Raw genomic sequence first — 21449 nt, 5'->3', positions numbered from 1 at the left:
GCGCGCGCACAAACACACACACACACACACACACACACACACACACACACACACACACACACACAGACATAGACACACACACACACACACAGACATAGACATACATACATACATACACACAAGCAGACATGCACATCATTGCTGCAAAGTACAATATCTCTAAATCTGACCCTTGTTCGATTTAATACTTGATATACAAGTATTTACAACAGGTGGTTGTACAAGCTACCTGGCAGTTCTTAAGTATCCATACTACACTTTGATACATTGTATCAATGGTAATCATAAATTATCAGCAAATCCTTGAGTGACGTAATAGTTTAAAGTCTACCTACGTATCAACATTTACTTGTTCATATTAATTGTGTACATGGTCTGTTGAGTACTTTTTCTTCTTGTTTATTCTCATCATCATCATCATCGTTGTTGTTGTTGTTGTTGTTGTTGTTGTTGTTTTCAAAACAACAGCAGTGACGTCATCTAGACATCATCTAGAGGTTACTTTTTGTATTGTTTCGTGCAGCTAAAGAATACAAAGAGACCGATTGAAATACTACAAACAAACAAACAAACAAACAAACAAACAAACAAACAAACAAACAAAAGAGTTGAATTTGCTAGAGCGGCTGATATTACTTACAATAGTCACATCAATAGCGATATCGATATAAAGATTAACCTATTGACAATTACATGAACTACAATAATACTGATTCTCAATAACTGATTATGATGATATTTATCAAAATTTAGTAAACTGACTTTCATCTTTTTCCTTTTATCTTTGCCACAACCACAGACTGTCAAAGCATTTTTACCGTCGATGCTTGCCAAAAACCATGGTCACTTGGTAACAATAGCCAGTATAGCTGGGTCTTTTCCATCTGCTGGAATGGTTGAGTATTGTGCAAGTAAATACGCGGCAGTAGGTTTGCATGAGTCTATCACTATGGAATTGATAACGTTAAATGCCACTGGTGTTCATACGACATTAGTACAACCAACTTGGATTGACACAGGGATGTTTAACGGAGTCAATTTCACGTATGTGTCTCTTTTGTTTTATTCTACAATAATCTTACATAAGGTAATTGTCTTAGTACCGTCAAGAGGGATGTAGTAGTTTTACGGCGATGGATCACAGCAACTTTGCGTTCCCTTAACCGGTGGTCCAACCACTGGGAACTCAGGCTCAGTTAGTTTTGTTTACGAAAACAAACAAACAAACAAACAAACAAACAAACAAACACACACACATACATACATACATACACAAAAACAAACAAACAAACAACCAAGCAAGAAGGTCAAAAATAAATAAATAAATAAATACTGACAAACGTCAACAATAGAGTAATCACAAATCAGTATCAACAATAATGAATGTTTCTCAGTATCAAGAATTAGTATATGTTTTCCTATATGCAAAATTGTGACTATTGTGACATATGTTTGTCAGTATTTATTTATTTATTTATTTATTTATTTATTTATTTATTTATGTGTTGTTTTTGTTTGTTAGTAAGTTAGTTAGTTTGTCTGTTTGTTTATTTTGTTTTGTTTTGTTTGTGTTCGTAAACAAAATTAACTGAAACAGAGTTCCATGTAGTCCACCCAATCAATATGAATGTTGAAGCTCAAATTTAGTATAATTAATTGTTAAAACGACGTTGTACAACTTTTTTGAATTTTTGAAGCAAATAAAAGAGAGGGGCGAAATCCCATTGTTTAGTTGATATAATGTAATATTTGACGGGAGATAAATACCTGACACCTCAAATCAATAACAGATTCGTAATTTCCTTACGTTCCTTAGACACAAAGCTTTGACCCCTGAACTCGTTGCTGACAACGTCATACATGCAGTCCAAACTAACCAGCAGGTGATTTGTATACCGAAAACACTCTATATATTTCCATTTCTTAAATCGTAAGTATTATTAAACTCGTCTGTTCAGTTTTTTCCTTTCAGCCTCAGTCAGCCAACATTTAGTGGTGGGAAAGCTAGAGGCAAATGTCCCCACGTGACTGGTGTCTAGGCTATTGGTTTCTGACTTTCACTGAGCACGTTATTTTCATTTAACAATCACAAACATATGTGATACGTAGATTCAAAAGAAATGATCGCATTTTCAAAGAGAGAGAAAGAGAGAGCGAGAGAGAGAGTGAGAGAGAGAGAGAGAGAGAGAGAGAGAGAGAGAGAGAGAGAGAGAGAGAGAGAGAGAGAGAGAGAGAGAGAGAGAGAGAGAGAGAGAGAGAGAGAGAGAGAGAGAGAGAGAGAGAGAGAGAGGCGACATTTTGTCGGATTTTGAGCTTTCATCTAATCTTATCCCATACAATTTTCATACAGATATAAATGTTTATATTTGTGTGTTTGTTCATAGGATACTGCCATTTACGTTCTGGATATGGCTTGGTCGGGTCACGGGGTCAGATTCGGCAATGAACACTTATACTGGAAGAACGAAGAAAGATTCTTAACGTATACACATTGATAATAGCAGTATTGATAAATCATACCAACAAATAATAATGATTCTCAAGATACATATATATGTACCTCTCATGCTTATATTGTTTGGTTTGATATGTACTTTACACTCACAAAACACGTTATGTATCTAGGGTTGGATGGTCAAAGAAGGTTAAAGGTTACTGTCACTTTTTGTCTTTTTGGGCAGTTAATGTTGAAGAGTAGGTGCGTTCATTTCATTGTGTTAGGTATGACATTTGAAATTAAGAAAAAGCAATGGTAGTTCCAGCAATCTCCAAATTTAGTAAATAATTAATCACCAAATGTGTTATTACTGATGTAGAACGACAACGACATGTCGTAGTTCTTTCTGACATAGTCTGTTTACAGCCGGGGTAAGTAGAGACTCGAATACAGTCAAGTCCATAGTTACTCTGTTTGTAAGCAGGACTAAACTTCAGCCTGGAATCCATGCGGATGAGGGTTTTGAATTCGTTATTTCCCCATTACAAAATTCAAAATCCCCATTCGCCTTGATTCTAGGCTATACTGTATTTATGATATTAAATGCTACAATTTCATGCCTAGACAGACGCTGACATGGTTACGGATAACGTGACATTTCATGTATTTCCAGAGACTTATTCATATGAACACAATCTAAATAACTTGAACTTGATTGACGGATTATAGGCTTTTAGCCTCACCTAGCTGAAACAATGATATATGATATAATATGATATGATATGATATGATATGATATGATATGATATTGTGATATGATGTGTCGTGACGTGACGTGACGTGACGTAACATGGTAATTGGTATCATATTATATCATGATATATGATATAGTATGGCATGACATGACGTGGCATGATATATGATATGATAATGATGTTAAATAACGTGTGACGTTTAAACTAAACAAGAATTTTGTTCAAATAACGTTGATTTTGTTCAAACAAATTTGGTCTAACGAGGCTGACCGACATTTGTACCTTTCGTAGTTTAGACAAGAAATGTCAAACTTAAATATCCTATTGGTGGATGGAGAATGAAACAAAATCGACAGGTGTATGTTCAGTAAATCATCGGTCTCTTGCATATCGCGTCACTGTCTTTTCACCCATGATGTGATGAAGTTCGTCTCTGCCATCTGGTTCTGATCTTTCTCAGAGTAATGCAGAGTAGATGTACCTGTATGTTAGTTCTGCTTGCAGACGGAGTAAGTTGGGACATCGATTCTTATATTGCCCATTTAAGAGTCACGTCATAAACTAGTCCCGTACTTCGTACTCCATCTACTAGTCTATCAGCTAGCCCTCGGATGTTCTTCCGATAAAATACGACACACAGCCGAACAACGCTATCGAGGATGGAACATCGGGCAAGCCCTCACATGCGAACTTCGTTCGCTTATAATTATAGCATCGAAAGAAAGCCCGAACGTCTAACAGCAAGACTATCCATCTACAAGCCGGGCTAGATATACGTGTACTAGGTGGCCTACTAATCATTCATAAATGTATCAGTTTTTGCTGTAAAGACAACAGTGATGAAATCAGAAGACTTCTGTGCAATATTCGGTAAAATATTTAGTGTTAATGTTGTGGTTCTATAAACTGTCCTGATTTAGTTTGTGGCGCTCCGTACTTTATGTGGTCGGAAATACAAAACACGTCTCCGTAGAAATACTTACGACCACTATTTTCTATACAAATGTAGTTGCCTGAAGAAAAATTCTCTAGTTTTATTGTTTGAACGCCAGGCTTCAAATTTCTCTATGGAGATAAAAATACATATCTCAATATTTGAAATCTAGAATTGCTGCATCTACCGCAATCGTCTACCGTAACATTATTAATGTTGGCAAATATTAGAGTTTTTAGAAACAATGCTAATAAAAACAAAACAAAAAAAAACATGGTTTTTTTGTACTGTAAATTTTATTCCGTGCAACTTCAGTCTACGGGGCAATATACTAAAGTCAGTTCAGAGCTTAAATGTCATCTCACAAAAGATGTCCCAAAAGTTGGAGAAGAAATTGACTTAAATGACATGTCTGGAAAGTAGTTTCATAGCTTTGACCTTGAATCACTTCCTAGAATATATTTGAAGGTATGTTGATAGCTAAACTACGACGTCTACTGTCTTCCTATGAATGTATCCATGGACTTAAAGGACCCTGACGACTCGGCTAGTCGCAACCAAGCATCAACCGGAACCAGTCTACAGACGGAGATAAAAAAAAATCCGCATTATATGCATTCTGTAAAATGTCAACTTATGTATGTATGTATGTATGTATGTATGTATGTATGTATGTATGTATGTATGTATGTATGTATGTATGTATGTATGTATGTATGTATGCATGAATGTATGCATGCATGAATGTATGTATGTATGTATGTATGTATGTATGTATGTATGTATGTATGTATGTATGTATGTATGTATGTATGTATGTATGTATGTATGTATGTATGTATGTATGTATGATTGTTTGTTTGTTTGTTTGTTGTCGTTTTTTTTTATGTTGTCGTAAAAAATATCTAGGTAATCCTGGCCCTCTGTTGTCATGTGCAAACTTTGGGTAATTTCTGTGTAAAGTTCTCATAGAAAGGCATGCAATGCAGTATTTAATTCATGCTGAGACAACACGAGAGTTACAAGCTTACTCACGATTTTACAACAGGAGCAGCGTACATCAAGGATGGTATACGAAGTAACCGTTGATTTCTAAGTACTGCATTTACAATGTGACCAACCACGTACTCAGGTTCCATAGCCGGTATCTGTCTGCAATGACATAGCAAAGATAACTACTAGTTTTATATTGAATACTCGACGTTTGAATTCATATACCACGTCATCTGATGAATCTAATCTGCGAGCAAATATTGTTTGAACCAAATATTGCGACACACTGTATCGGCAAATTTTGGTGAAATCGGTACAAAATAATACAGAGCGGAGGCATGTCCTAATCGTCTACCGTAAATTGGCAAGTAAACCTGAAACTGTGTAAAATCTGACATATACATGTGTGTATAAATGTGTAAAATCAGGCATCTGTTACAATACATTGTGTATAAACGTGATAATGATTTGTAATATCAGAGTACTAGCTTCATTTAGTATCCATCCGTCCGTCCACCCCCATGTCTGTCTGTCTGTCTGTCTGTCTGTCCGTCAGTCCGTCCGTCCGTCCCTCTGTCTGTCTATTTGTCAAAGTTTACTGAAATCGTATTAATAAAATACCCAACTACAAATTGACCACCTGTAAGAGTTGTGAATTCAAGTTTACCCAGTTTTCACTCCTTTACTTAACCCAGTATTAATCCAGTTGGGTTGAACTAGAGTGGTATGAATTCCTGTCAGACCCTGTGCTGCTAATTCTAAAGCCAACGACTCGTGTAGACCCACAGCGGCATGTTTACTAGCACAGTAGTCAGACAAATCCGGACACCCCGATACACCAGCCATACTGGCCATCGTCACTAAATGACCGCTATTATTTGCAATCATCGCTGGCAAAAATGCTTTGATAGTCTGAAAAATAAAGACGTCACATTAAAATATCATAGCTGTATTTAAATTGTGTCCAGACAGAATATAACATGTAGAAATATTTGTAAAGGTGTTTGTTTTGTCGAAAGACGGCGATCTCTTTCAGGTTATCTGAGTAAGTGTAAATATCTGTCTGACCTGAGTGCAAAGTATGAGGTCATGATAAATGCAATCTAACCATCAATAGGTCAGGTGAAAACTATGAAAGGCAATCTAACCAACATCAGGTCAGGTGAAAACTATGAAGGAAGCTAAGACTATTGGTACAGTTTTCTTACCTACATGTACTTACCCAGAAAATAGCCATGGTATTAACATTCATGGTTCGTTCTATAAGGTAATCTGGGAGTTCGAGTAATTTCTTGCCAGCCATAACACCAGCATTATTAACCAATATTGTCACATGACCAACATCTTTGGTGACTTGTTCTGCTGTACGGTAAACTTCTTCTTTCTTAGTGACGTCACACACATAGCTGTGAGCTTTACCACCAATTTGACCAATCTGTCGAGCTGTCTCATCGTTCCATTCTTTGCTGATATCCCAAAGTACCAAGGTAGCACCCAGTTTAGCGAAATTCAAGGCTAGTAGACGACCAATGTCTCCGCCAGCACCAGTTACCAACACGATATCGCTAGCGATGGATTTCTTGTTTTGTGGTCGAAGAAATAGGAGCCATGATAATATAATGACTATTGAAATTCCAATCCATACAAACATGGTTTGCATATGTTGCAGTCAACAATATGTTAGTGTGTATACCTTGATACAGTACACACTGTAGTATAGAGTCTGTCAACCTTTCACCTCAAACAGCAACAACCAGACAATGTGACAGTCTTTTCAATACAAATACTCGTACTCATGCGTGGTTGCTCTTTGACCTTCGCATACTTCATCAATAAGGACCCCAAGACAATCACCACCACCGCCACCACCACCACCACCACCACCACCACCACCACCACCACCACCACCACCACCGCCACCACCACCACCACCACCACCACCACCACCACCACCGCCGCCGCCGCCACCACCACCACCACCACCACCATCACCATCATCATCATCATCATCATCATCATCATCATCATCATCATCATCATCATCATCATCATCACACGCATAAAGATCGTGTCAGACTCTTTAATGAAAAACTCGATTCGTACAGTATAAATCTTCACTTCTAAGATGCTAAAGTCTACTTTATATATCATCGGTGATAACAGACAAGATACAGTTGAGTTGGAAGGCTGAATGATCCTTAATTACAAATTGACGACATGTCCTACACACACCTACTTGATTAAAATCAGTTTGGCGCTAGTTAGCATCGAGACTGAGGGGTTGGCCGATGTGTGAGGGCGCCCCGTCATGGCGAACCTTACAGACTAGTTAGCATCATTCATGTGAAACACTTGTTATGACAGTGACCTTGCCATTGAAGACGTTGTTGCTGCAATCTAGTACAAAATATCCACACCATTCTCACAAGTCTTAGTCATGGTGTATATCTCAGTATATTTTTGTAGCAACGAAATCTGCGAGGCGTCTGTTAAACTCCGCCGTCAAAGAGGCTGGTGGTATTTCGACAATGAGTCACACTTTGTAGGTATGGATAGTAGATTTATAGCTTCTATTGTCTCCCAATTAATGTGTCCATTGCATTGAATGAACCAGAGCACTTAGCAAACCACAGCCAGGCATCAACGGGCATCCACCTAAAGAAAATCAATAACGTATAAGAAGATAAACGTTATTCGTTATTCACAGCAAAATATGATTATATATATATATATATATATATATATATATATATATATATATATATATATATATATATATATATATATATATATATATATATATATATATATATATATATATATATATATATATATATATATATATATATAACTCGGTGAGTATCAATCTGCTATAAGACAGTGCTCTATACCGCAGTGGCAGAGCGTAATAGTTTTGGTAGTACTGGAACTCTTTCTTGGGTGTAACTCGGAGTTTCACGCATATTGCGATCATCAGACACTCTGAGGCCTACTCTCTGGGTGTGCTGTATATATAGAGTGTAGACAATAGAAATACCATCACTATTGTCTGTGTCGGTGGGTAGGTGTTGTATGTGTGGAGGTGTTGGTTGTTATTGTGTGGGTTATTGGGTGCGGACAAGTAAGTGTTGGCGGGTTGTTCCATGTTGGGCTTTGATGTTCCGTTAGTTAACGGGTTTAATGGTTTAGGTGATAGATGCTCTATTGAAGTTGGACAAATAAAACTTATTCTCGTGTCGGCATTTGGATATCAACTCAATTCTTTTGTTTAGTGTGGAGCTTTTGTCTGCTTTAATAATAGTTAGTTTTTCGGTTAAACACAGGTTGCATCGTTTTGTTTTATTGGTGTATGCTTGGGCTTTCTTGTTGATGGACCAGGATACGGAAAAAGGCTCATTGTTTCTTTTCAGTTTCCAAATGTGTTTTGATAGTTCTGTGCTGTTTTCGTGTTTTTCATGTTTGAATGACTGTTTGTGGTTGGCGTATCTCTGTTTGAAGTTGTTCTCTGTTAGACCGATATATACTTTTGTTTGTTTTCCGTGGACGGTGGCTTGGTATACGATGTTTTCCGTTTGGCATTCGCCGTTCAGAGGGCAGGTGTCTTTCTGTCTGCAATTACAGGGTTTTTGAGTGGGTTTAGTTTCGCTGTTGGAGATGGTGGCGTTATGCGCTTTGATTATGGTAGCCATGTTTGGCATGCAGCTATAACTGACTTTGACATTGTTTCTGTTGAATATTTTGTGTAACTTAGAGTCTGCTGGGAAATGTTTTGTGATTAGGTTGAGGAATCGTTTGCCTACATTGGTGGCTACATTTTTGCTGTATGGTGGGTTAAACCAGATGGTGTTTCTATTTCGGTTTTTCTTGTTTTTCTGCGTCGGGGTGCTGGTGTACGTGATGTTCTCTTTGTGGCCGCTGGTTTTTAGTGCATTTTGGTACAGTGGGACTGCCTGGTTGAAGATGTGTTCGTCGGATGATATGTCGGAAATTCTACGGCCGATGGCTGACGATATGTTCTTGATGATGCTGGGTGGGTGGTTAGACTGTGTGTGTATGTACATGGGGTTGTCGTTGGGTTTCCTGTAAGGGTAATATTTACCGTTGTTGAGGTTGAGCGTTATGTCTAGAAAGTTGACGGTTTTCAGATTGGTGAGTATGGTTATTTTTAACCCCATGGCTTTGAAGGTTTTAGTTATGTCTTTTCTGATACTTTCTGATTTACTTCCGGTGATGTTCTTGAAGGCGGCTAGTCCGTCGTCCCTATATAGACCTATGTTTTCTTTACCGTATTTTTTGGCTAATTTGTGTAGCATGAATATTCCGACCAGTTCGCATATTTCGGCCCCGTCGTTGCTTCCCATTGTGACGTCAAATGATCCATTGCTATTCTTTTTTACCCATGGTTTGGTTTTATCAAAGAGGAGAGATTTCCGCGCGTGCATGATAATTTGTTTGTCTTCATCTGATATGGTGGTGTATTGGCCGGCAAATTTGAGGGATTCTAATAACAATTTTTCGGTTATGGATGGGTAAAAGTCGCATATGTCGAAGCAGGCGAAAGTGTGTTTGTTTTTGTCATCTAAGTTCTTGAACCATTCGATGACTGACATAGAATTTTTCCATTGGTTGACGGCGACTATGGGTCTTATGTTTTGTAGGATGGAGTCAAGTATTTTGTTGCTAATAATGCCTATCTCGCTTTTTGCGGGGTTGATTAGTCTGCAAGGTAAACTGTGTTCGAAATTGTCTTTATGGTCTTTTAACGTTATAAAAGCTTCTTTCTTGGCGAGTATTTCAGTCCTATCGTCTAAATCGAGTATATATATATATATATATATATATATATATATATATATATATATATATATATATATATATATATATATATATATATATATATATATACACTGTTTTATATAAATATTTGACACAATTTTCAAATATCCGAATCATTTCTCTGCAACTGTAACGTATTTTAATTCGTTGTACTGTTTCTCTACATAATAATGGTGGTCGTACACCCGTCTGTACGCCATACAGCACTGCATTCATGCTATGTCTATTATAAACATACTTACGATTTGAGATATGGTGTCAGAGCCATCACACCAGGAAGGAAAATAGACCGTCTATTGACGAGTACAGCATCCATCACTCTGTCAGCCACACCCTCGGGTTGAAGAACAGGAATTCTTCTATAAAAACGACGAAATGTATGGCATAAAGATAATTTAATTATATCACGATAGTAGATTTATTTTGATATTTTATATATATAACATATACACATGTACAAGGCACTGCTTCTAGAACGATTTTTACATGTAGAGTAGGTAGAGTAGGTATGAAATACGCCGTGGTAACTTAGTTGTATTTCTTACTAATACCATACGACCCTTGACTTGACGTTGTTCATTATTCCACTTCATTCTCATCTCTTTAACATAACATATACACACATTTTCACTGCATATACTATAATGCAGACGATGAGTAACTTTTTGTAATGTTGTGCTGTCATATCATGTTGTGCGATATTATGGTCCGTCTTATATTATTATGTTCTATGTTGTGTGTTCCTGCGACGTGTGGTGCTGTGACGTGTGTGTACGTAACATGATATTAATCTGCTTAGTTTTGCTTAGCCAAGTCTACAGGTGTGAAAGTCTAGTTCCTGACGACCTTATTCCGATTTTACACTACGTTATCTTCACACATTACTGTACTACAGGTGTGATGACGAACGTCAAGTCGTCGTTCTTCTAATTTGAAAGACCAGAAATTGAACGTCGTCGACTACGTTAGACAGGTGATTATAATAATAATATGACTTTATTTCCAGATACAAATAATACAAGTCAATACAGAGAGTATGAATAACTACTTATAAATATATCAAGTTCTGCTTTGCTATGTCGTCAAAAACCGTGTCACGCGCGCGCATGCATGTATGCATGCATGTATTCATGCATGTATGTATGTATGTATGTATGTATGTATGTATGTATGTGTGTGTGTGTGTGTGTGTGTGTGTGTGTGTGTGCGTGCGTGCGTGTGTGCGTGCGTGCGTGCGTGCGTGCGTGCGTGCGTGCGTGCGTGCGTGCGTGCGTGCATGCATGCATGCATGCATGCATGCATGTATGTATGTATGTATGTATGTATGTATGTCAACGTTCACAAGCAGAGCAACAAAACAGTACAACATTCAACAACTCATCAAAAGATAATGTTAACTTTACCCTGTACGGGCCCCTTTGATCATTCCAGTGTCCACCCAGTTGGGTTGAACTAGAGTGGTATGAATTCCTGTCATACCCTGTGCTGCTAGTTCTAAAGCCAACGACTCATGCAGACCCACAGCAGCATGTTTACTAGCACAGTAGTCAGATAGTCCTGGACATCCTGCTGAACCAGCTATGCTTGCAATTGTCACCAAATGACCATGGTTTCTTGAAATCATCGAAGGCATAAATGCTTTGACTGTCTAAAGATAAAAACGCAACAATGTATATATATTACATATATGTATGTACTGTGATATGAGATACCTTGGGTAAAGTGTTAATTCGAGGTCTCTTTATTATTAATTTTCCCATGGCTATGAATTAGGTTTACATAGAAAGGATACACAAACAGAAGAGCTTAGAAATGTCTATCTGACTGTCTGTCTGTCTGTCTGTCTGTCTGTCTGTCTGTCTGTCTGTCTGTCTGTCTGTCTGTCTGTCTGTCTGTCTGTCTGTCTGTCTGTCTGTCTGTCTGTCTGTCAGTGCACACATGTATGTATGTATGTATGTATGTATGTATGTATGTATGTATGTATGTATGTATGTATGTATGTATGTATGTATGTATGTGATTCTGTACACCGTCTCTTCTCTGTCATGTTCTAATAGTGCTGTGTATTTATAAATATTATATTTATATATTTTGTATTAGTTTGTTGACCGTAATTAACGCAACAGCAGTCTCAGCAGCGCATCGGCAACATTAGCCATAGGCACAAAGTCCACCAGGAAGGAACACACACGTTGCATTCTTGTGTCTCTATCAAACGATCAAAGTTCGAGATAAGCTTGACCAACAAAAAAATCACGCTAAAATCTCGAATAGTTAATACTACAAATACTAGTCTAAGAGACTCTGACCTAACACTAATTTCTTAATTATGTGATGACCTACCCAGAAAATAGCCATGGTATTAACTTTCATGGTTCGTTCTATCATGGAATCTGGGATCTCGATTAATTTCTTGCCTGACAGAACACCAGCATTATTGACCAATATTGTCACATTACCAACATCTTTAGTGACTTGTTCAGCAACACGATAAACTTCTTCTTTCTTAGTGACGTCACATACATAGCTGTGAGCTTTACCACCAATTTGACCAATCTGCTGAGCTGTCTCATCATTGCTTTCTTTGTTGATATCCCAAAGTACCACCCTAGCACCCTGTTTCGCGAAGGCAATGGCGAGTTGGCGACCAATATCACCACCAGCACCAGTCACCAAGGTTACCTCTCCTTCTATTGATTTCCGTAGTTTTGGACGAGAAAGTTTTGTCCATGCCAAGAAAATGATTACTAAAACTAGGATCCAAATATACATGATTTTGAAGGTGTCTGTATGCTGCTGTTTTGTGTATGAATTCTTCAGATTATATAATTCTAAATGTCATGACAAATGAACTTTGACCGCCAGATTTGCCGTGAAGTTGTCATTTACATATATCATTTGTAGACTTCTAATCATATAGTTGGAATAGTCGTCATCTACGTAATCCCATCATAAATCTGTCAACCCTTTTGCAAAGAGAGTCTAATGTTCGTCAAGTCTACCTATATACTGTGACTGTTACAATTAGCCCTCCCTCGCTGTCTGTGTGTCTGTCTGTCTGTCTGTTTGTAGACTGTTCCCAAGTCTACCTATATACTGTGACTGTTGCAATTAGCCCTCCCCCCTCCCTCCATATTTGTCTGTCTGTCTGTCTGTATGTAGACTGTTCCCAAGTCTAACTATATGCTATGACTGTTGCAATTAGCCCTCCCTCCCTGTCTGTCTGTAGAATGCTCCCCAAGTCCATATGCCATGACTGTTGCAATTATAGCCCTCCCTCCCTCCCCATGTCTGTCTGTCTGTCTGTCTGCCTGTCTGTCTGTCTGTCTGTCTGTCTGTCTGTCTGTTCATTCCAGGGTCTATACATTAACTTCATTCCAGGGTCTATGATAAAGTTAATAAGTATAAAATGTATTCATATCATTCATATGAAGCTTTGCCCTTCAGTGAATTTATTCAGATTGACATTCATCCAATTTCATAATTATTCAAAAGAATTACACTTTAAGTGGCTTGGAACAATAGTACTTGTATTTATTTCACAAAAGTCTGTCTAGTCCAATTACATTGAAAAGCTTTTATGATTCCGTTTTCTGTCTTCCGACATAGTTGTCCATTGCTGTCACTGCTCCGAATGACTTTGTGAGAAGAATTATTGCGTTCACCGGCATCCATCTAGTAAGGGAATAAAGTTTTCAGCGTTACAGATTGCCTTACTTGTCACCACCACCACCACCACCACCACCACCACCACCACCACCACCACCACCACCACCACCACCACCACCACCACCATCATCATCATCATCATCATCATCATTATCCAGGCCAAACCCATAATCTTTGGGAGCGTTTATTCATACTTCCAACGAATTTCAAAAAAGAAAGTGTACTTTAGTTGTACCCCAAACAATTTGATGGACAATATTTTGTGGAGATGTTTACTTGATAACTTGACGTTTTACTTACGATCTAAACAAGGGCAAGACATACATTAGACGTGGTATGCATATTGTTCTTTGGTTGATCTGGACAGCCTCTACGATCTTATCGGCAACGTACTGCGATTGTAAGGGTGGAAAAGCTCTAGGGGTATAAAGAGAAAGATGTAATGTATACAACCAATCCTCATTTTACAAGGAAGTTATTTCTTTGTACCAAAACAATTATAAGTTGGGAAAAATAGGATTTAACTGCACTGCTTTTATCTTTGTCATCTTTATATACCGATGTGTCAGTTTCCAGAAATGTCAAATACAATTTCCACACACACAATATCTCAGTTCACACTAGCGAATAAACACCTTCGAACTTCTTGGGGGCGTCCACACATTTTGATCTTCTTATATAAATGTAAACACGTGTCATCAATCTACCCCAAAACTCCCCTCATTTTGTTCTGGGAGTGCGGATGCTTATGTCCCTGGTGTGCACCATTATGCGTGTAAACACAAACTCAACCAACTTAATCAGATGCCATAAGTGACGTGATTTAACAAGGAGTGCATGATCTGAAGGAACAAATGGACAAAACACACACACACACACACACACACACACACACACACACACACACACACACACATTCAAGTATGTAGTTCACTGACACATATATATTACAACCACGAAACCTACCCAGCGTCGGCACCATCAAACATCCCTGTATCAATCAAAAATGGCTGAACTAGAGTTGTATGGATTCCTGACATACCCTGTCCCGCCAATTCCACCACTAAGGTGTCATGCAGACCCACAGCTGCAAATTTGCTGGCACAATACTCGACAAGACCCGGACAGGGTAACGAACCAGCGATGCTTGCAATTGTCACGATATGACCATGGTTATTGGTCATCATTGAGGGCAGAAATGCCTTGAGAGTCTGTAAAAGAGAATTTGATAATGTCTGTATGATTTGGTACATAAACACAACGTTTTGATTTATAATTCTTTATGTCTTAATCTTAATTATTGGAATGATCAAATACATACTGGTGATATACCATACACAAGCAAAGTTATTGTCTTTGAACAGAAACTATGGCTTATCAACCCTGGTCGTTCTACGTCACAACAACCCCTGTCTACGTCACTGGTTCTGTGGTACTCGAAATATAAGTAAAATACTGAAATGTGAGAATTGCAATTATTTTCTCCGATTTTTCAAAAGTGACTAGTATGCTATAGGAAGTATAATTATATTATTACCCAATATTGTTCTTCATTCAGCTGTAAAATACCCGTGACCTAAGGGTTTTGTCACTACTCGTCTGTCGACTCTTAGTGACAAGGCCCCTTAAGTCACTCGTATTTTCCTGGCTGCACGAAGACAAATAGCGAGGAATAATATCTAATGAAATAACTAATGTCGTTATATCACATAGTTCCTTTGTAAATTTAACCTCAGACCATTCTTTTATGGTCTGAGATTCAACAGGGCGTTTGCATGATATAAAGAATGTCCTACGATGGTAGAAATCCTACACACAATTATGGACAAATGTTAGGTAGTGAACAAACTTCGTTTCGCATGAACCTTTCAGCAACAACAACATGATGCAGAAGAAATAAAATGACAGAATTAACCCCGATGCTGAGGATAAACACACTTTCCTTCTATTCGGTAAACACGAGGCTACGTGATATATTCTCGATTGAATCAACAGGTGGTTTGCACACTTAATCTGGACTTTGTATCATGGCAGGGACAATAGGGCGCTACCACACCATGTGTCTTTTAATTTTTTCTTCCATAAGGAAGAGATGTATTAGGGGGTGAAAAGTCTGTGCGCGCGTGTGTCTGTGACTGTGTGTGTATGTGTCTGTCTGTCTGTCTGTCTGTCTGTCTGTCTGTCTGTCTGTTTGTATGTATGTCTGTCTGTCTGTCTGTCTGTCTGTCTGTCTGTCTGTCTGTCTGTCTGTCTGTCTGTCTGTCTGTGTCTGCGTGTCTGTGTATGTGTGTGTGTCTGTGTGTGCACTCATGAGAACAATAGCTTAGACCATGATTTTGGTGTTTTCTGTGTGCCAGGTTCTATTTATATCACTTTTTAAAAAAACGTTGGCGCAAGCATTGAACAGCATGGACATTGACCATTTTTGGAAGAGGATGCAAATCAGCAATATCTTAGGGGGTTTATTTACAGTCATTTCATTGTTCTAATTTCTTGCCAAAACTTTAAACATATTTGTTACATTTTATAATATTCGTAATACCTACCCAGAAAATAGCCATAGTATTAACATTCATAGTTCTTTCAATCAAGTCATCAGGACAGTCCATTAATTTCTTGCCAGCCACCACACCAGCGTTATTAACCAATATTGTCACATGACCAACATCTTTAGTGACTTGTTCAGCAATACGGTAAACTTCTTCTTTCTTAGTGACGTCACACACATAGCTATGAGCTTTACCACCAATTTGACTAATCTGTTGAGCTGTCTCATCGACACCTTCTTTGTTGATATCCCAAAGTACCACCGTAGCACCCTGTCTACAAAAGTTCAAGGACATAAGTCGACCGATTCCGCTTCCAGCCCCAGTCACCAGTGCGATCTCTCCAGCGATGGATTTCTTTACCTTAGGAATGAAAAAACTTATCCATGACCAGAAAACGAGAACCCAAGCACCAAGCCACCCAGCTAGAGCCATAAATGCTTTGTCAGCGGTGAGTGCCATTTTGGGTTTACGGAAACTACGACCCCTTCCAGTACGCTAGGTAGTACAATCACAAACAACAAACTGGGGCAGTTCAACGTATTATATAATGACGTACAAGGTTTCCCTTCAATTATGTTTAAGTTGAAGGAATGAATGACATTCCCAATTCCCGATACATAACCGTTCTATTTTCGACTATATCCGTTATGTCAATTTTAAGGGCCTTCGGGACAATCTGGATACATTTTAATATCTTTCAGCTTCCAGAAGACCGTGGCTGCTACTAACCGTTCTGACAAAGCTTCAATAAAAAGTAACTGAACTGTAAAAGGGAATGGGAACAAGTATTTTTTTTGTTTTAGAAATATGTATGATATTAATTATATGAATAAGAGAGAGAGAGAGAGAGAGAGAGAGAGAGAGAGAGAGAGTGAGTGAGTGAGAGAGAGTGAGAGAGAGAGAGAGAGAGAGAGAGAGAAAGAGAGAGAGAGTGAGAGAGTGAAAACGACTACACATAAAGTAACTATACTAATTCACTTGTTGCAGCTCAATTAATTGTATTCGTATATATTGTAATCAGTTCTTGACAAACTTTTGGTTTAATCATCAATGTGTTTACTGACATTATCAGTGTATACCACCACGCGATTTTCATGAAAAAGAAATACTGACATAAGGCTTGATTGTGGATATATTTATTTCAAGATTTGTAGTAATAATAGCTTTGTTCAGAAAGTGATGATAACAAATTGTGTGCTCTCCATCAATCTATTTTTCATTTCAAAAACATGATCCCCAACCAATTCCTTGCCCCCACCCGATCCCAAGAATTTACTGATCCATAACACACACACAAATGAATACATTGCGAGTGTATTTGAACGCATGCGCAACTTTAACAGTCGTTGGAAGAACAGTGATGCCCTCTGACCCCACCCGAGTCCATTACACTAGAACTCACTCTACCACTTAGCGTACTGTACTGGAAGGGATCGTAGATTGTCCGTAAAATCAAAATGGCACTCACCGCTGACAAAGCATTTATGGCTCTAGCTGGGTGGCTTGGTGCTTGGGTTCTCATTTTCTGGTCATGGATAACTTTTTTCATTCCTAAGAAAAAGAAATCCATCGCTGGAGAGATCGCACTGGTGACTGGGGCTGGAAGCGGTATCGGTCGACTTATGTCCTTGAACTTTTCTAGACAGGGTGCTACGGTGGTACTTTGGGATATCAACAAAGAAGGTGTCGATGAGACAGCCAAACAGATTCGTCAACTTGGTGGTAAAGCTCATAGCTATGTATGTGACGTCACTAAGAAAGAAGAAGTTTACCGTATTGCTGAACAAGTCACTAAAGATGTTGGTCATGTGACAATATTGGTCAATAATGCTGGTGTGGTGGCAGGCAAGAAGTTTCTCCAGTGTTCCGATGAATCAATCGAAAGAACCATGAATGTCAATGTAATGGCTATTTTTTGGGTAGGTTTCGTAAGAATCAACTTGTACTCTTTGGTGTGGCAATTCTTACATGTTCAGACTTTTAATAAACAGATACCATCAATATATTGACAAACTATGTAAACCCCCTAGGTAAGCCTTAGAAAAAACCTTTCAAGGTCTGTGATGTGTCGCAACAGAAAGAGTACATAACCAGTACATGTAAAATTGAATACTAGTTGGTTTTTGTATCAAAGGCAGTATGAACAATTTCTGTTCATGAACAGACAACACTGATATGAAACCGGAGACGGAGACGTGTAATACGTACACATGACGAGTGTGAAGCTACCATCATATTCATATTCATATTCACTTTCAAAAGTTGACCTCTACTCTCAATGTGAATATGATGATAGCTTCACACGTTCATCATCAGATTCGAAGTCTTCCGAATGGGTACGAACAAGCGTTCGGCAAATCACAAATCCTTCATTGGCAGGTTGAAATCATGATTATAGTTACTTTTCACTTGATTTGCGTGGATTTGCATGCTTTCTTCTTATTTTTGCCAGAGTATCCAATTTGCACCATGAATTATTGTTGTCATATAAAAAACTAATTTGGATGTTTAATATGCCTTTCCCATATCTTTGAAAATGAAATATCAATATTTGGGTGTACAAACAACCTGTATGAGTAATGTAATAAAATACGGCCTGGCTGGGTGTGTTCTGATTTCCCGCAGTGCCGCGATCTTTGAAACCCTACTTAACAATTACACTGGTGAAATTTACACAAAATAGTGTTTTCAAGACCACAATTATCACAATGTATGTAGTTCCCTTGATCGGGGAGGGTCAATGCAATCGATTGTGAAAAATAATGGTCCATGACAACAATAATTCATGGTGCAAATTGGATACTCTGGCAAAAATAACAAGAGAGCATGCAAATCCAGGCAAATCAAGTGAAAAGCAATTACAATCACATGATTTCAACCTGCCAATGAAGGATATGTGATTTGCCGAACGCATGTTCGTACCCATTCGGAAGTACTTCGAATCTGATGATGAATGTGTAAGCTATCATCATATTCACATTGATCGTAGAGGTCAACTTTTGAAAGTGAAGATGAATATGAATATGATGGTAGCTTCACACTCGTGTACACATGACAAGTTCATTGAACTTTTGACCCGTAACCACTACAATGTACAAAGTACAATGGTCAATGTTCGGGGAGACTTGTTTGTTTGTTTGTATATGTGTCACTAGGTTTAATCTCCTGAAAATAGGCCGGTTACAAAGCTCAAATAAAACTGAAAAATTTAAAAAATATTACAGTAAGTCAAATAAAAGATGACCATTGTTGAGAGAAAATATTGAGGTAGAAGGAAAACGAAACGTACTGTCTTCACAAACACCTGTTGATTCGGTTGCATATCTATCGCATAGACTCGTGTTTACACAGGGAAAGTGTGCTTATAGTCAGTATTGTTTAAATTTCTGTCATTGTATGTCTTCTGCGTGATCTTATTGTTGCTAATAGGTCCATGCGAAACAAAACTACATCACGTGACTTGTTCCCTCTGTATCAAGTCGAGGAGTGTCTTCATGATTTGTACTGTGGAGTTGTATTCTTTATTAACCAATCACAGTGTGAGTCAACTCGTCTTAGGGACATCAAAATAACCAATGTGTCTTTGATCATATCAGTAAGAGCCATTTTGATATGAAGAACAGAATTATAAATCAAAACGTTGTGTTTATGTATCAAATAATACAGACACTATATCAAATTCTCTTTCACAGACTCTCAAGGCATTTCTGCCCTCAATGATGACCAATAACCATGGTCATATCGTGACAATTGCAAGCATCGCTGGTTCGTTACCCTGTCCGGGTCTTGTCGAGTATTGTGCCAGCAAATTTGCAGCTGTGGGTTTGCATGACACCTTAGTGGTGGAATTGGCGGGACAGGGTCTGTCAGGAATTCATACAACTCTAGTTCAGCCATTTTGGATCGATACAGGGATGTTTGATGGTGTAGACACTGGGTAAGTTTTGTAAATTTCAATCTGTGTTACATGTAATGAACTATAATAATGTTCTTCTTGTCTGCAGATCCTACTATCCAGATCACGTACTAATTGTCATCAAATCACAGAGCATGCGTCATTGATGCCACGACGATTATTTTCCTCTATTAGTTTCAGATCTCTGTTAGAATGTGAGATTCATCGTTATGTACACCGTAGCTCTGTATAATCACTCTGATATGTAGCTTATGGCTCAGATCACTAACGAACAGTCTTTTTAGTGGTCTTCACCCAGTGTTTTCGACAAGTTTAATGTTCCAAATTTCAACTGAACCGAAATTGGGTAGTTGTCATTTTGGAAACCTTGAGTATAAAACAAAGTTTGTCAGTTTTCAGACGAGAAAACATAGGAATAGATTACTTTTGCTGAGATCATCCTGGTACGTGTGTTAACAGACTGAAGTTTATCAACCAGTTGAGTATCTAACTCTATAATGTTCTCTTTTTACACATAGGGGTATTCCACTCCTTGAACCACAGTATGTTGCCGATAAGATCGTAGAGGCTGTCCAGATCAACCAAAGAACAATATGTCTACCACGCCTAATGTATTTCTTGGCCTACTTTAGATCGTAAGTAAAGTGTCAATTTATCGGCTTAGTCGACATCGCCATTTATGTCAAATTTCCTCTCCAATTTTCAGAGAACACGATAAATGAGAATAAAAAAATTAGAAAAGAATGTTCTTATTCGTTACGACGACGACGACGATGATGATGATGACGACAAATGTGATGGCGATGACAACTGGGGACAATAGTTAACTGTAAAACTTTTATATATTTTTATTAGATGGATGCCGGTGAACGCAATGATTCTTCTTGCAAAGACGTCTGGAGCAGTGACAGCAATGGACAACTATGTCGGAAGACAGAAGAAAGAATCATAAAACATGTTGATTTACCAAGACTCGGAAATCTTTTACATCACATAACCTATATGACAACTTGTTACAAACTACTGCTCTGAAATAATTAGAGGTGCTACTAGCCACTTGTAAGTCGTCGTTTGTAATCTGAAATTGTATCTTTCAAACGAATGTCAATCTCTGATTAAATTCTTTGAAAGGCAAGGCTTCATTTGAATGATTTACCATGATATTTTGAACCATCAGTCGACAATAGTTAATCCAAAGCTTGTGATATAAGCTTATCCCTAAATGTAATTGCAATGGCAGTTGTTTTTACTTCAATGAAATACTAGTACTTCTGATCATATTTGTACACATCTTCAATTATGATAGCATATTTGCTAAATTCATTGCAATTCCAACAAGCACGTTTTATACTTACACATG

General features: G+C 38.1%; 4 protein-coding genes and 1 pseudogene across 4 annotated transcripts; 2 read left to right on the top strand and 3 right to left on the bottom strand.

Annotated features, from left to right (window-relative positions):
- LOC144444909 (short-chain dehydrogenase/reductase family 16C member 6-like) overlaps nt 1–2481 on the top strand; it is a 3156-nt pseudogene extending 675 nt beyond the window's left edge.
- A 2139-nt stretch (nt 2482–4620) lies between these two features.
- LOC144444908 (epidermal retinol dehydrogenase 2-like) lies at nt 4621–6779 on the bottom strand. Its single transcript, XM_078134459.1, has 4 exons — nt 6342–6779; nt 5787–6031; nt 5162–5278; nt 4621–4705 (listed from the first exon to the last, which is right to left on the bottom strand). The coding sequence occupies exons 1-4, from the start codon at nt 6777–6779 to the stop codon at nt 4621–4623; spliced, it is 885 nt and encodes a 294-aa protein (XP_077990585.1).
- A 910-nt stretch (nt 6780–7689) lies between these two features.
- On the bottom strand, nt 7690–12727 carry LOC144444907 (epidermal retinol dehydrogenase 2-like). The gene is made up of 4 exons (XM_078134458.1): nt 12299–12727; nt 11359–11603; nt 10198–10314; nt 7690–7774 (listed from the first exon to the last, which is right to left on the bottom strand). Exons 1-4 carry the CDS (start codon nt 12725–12727, stop codon nt 7690–7692), a joined length of 876 nt encoding a protein of 291 aa, XP_077990584.1.
- An 806-nt stretch (nt 12728–13533) lies between these two features.
- Nucleotides 13534–16632, bottom strand: LOC144444906 (epidermal retinol dehydrogenase 2-like). Its single transcript, XM_078134456.1, has 4 exons — nt 16171–16632; nt 14591–14835; nt 13925–14041; nt 13534–13630 (listed from the first exon to the last, which is right to left on the bottom strand). The coding sequence occupies exons 1-4, from the start codon at nt 16630–16632 to the stop codon at nt 13534–13536; spliced, it is 921 nt and encodes a 306-aa protein (XP_077990582.1).
- A 980-nt stretch (nt 16633–17612) lies between these two features.
- On the top strand, nt 17613–21130 carry LOC144444798 (epidermal retinol dehydrogenase 2-like). Its single transcript, XM_078134337.1, has 4 exons — nt 17613–18092; nt 19866–20110; nt 20608–20724; nt 20945–21130. The coding sequence occupies exons 1-4, from the start codon at nt 17631–17633 to the stop codon at nt 21039–21041; spliced, it is 921 nt and encodes a 306-aa protein (XP_077990463.1). The 5' UTR covers nt 17613–17630; the 3' UTR covers nt 21042–21130.
- The last annotated feature ends 319 nt before the right edge of the window (nt 21131–21449 follow it).

This window comes from Glandiceps talaboti, chromosome 13 (assembly GCF_964340395.1).
Source record: "Glandiceps talaboti chromosome 13, keGlaTala1.1, whole genome shotgun sequence".
Taxonomy (NCBI): Eukaryota; Metazoa; Hemichordata; class Enteropneusta; family Spengelidae; genus Glandiceps; species Glandiceps talaboti.
The sequence above is the reverse complement of the archived record's forward strand: the minus strand, read 5'-3'. Positions and strand labels throughout refer to the sequence as shown.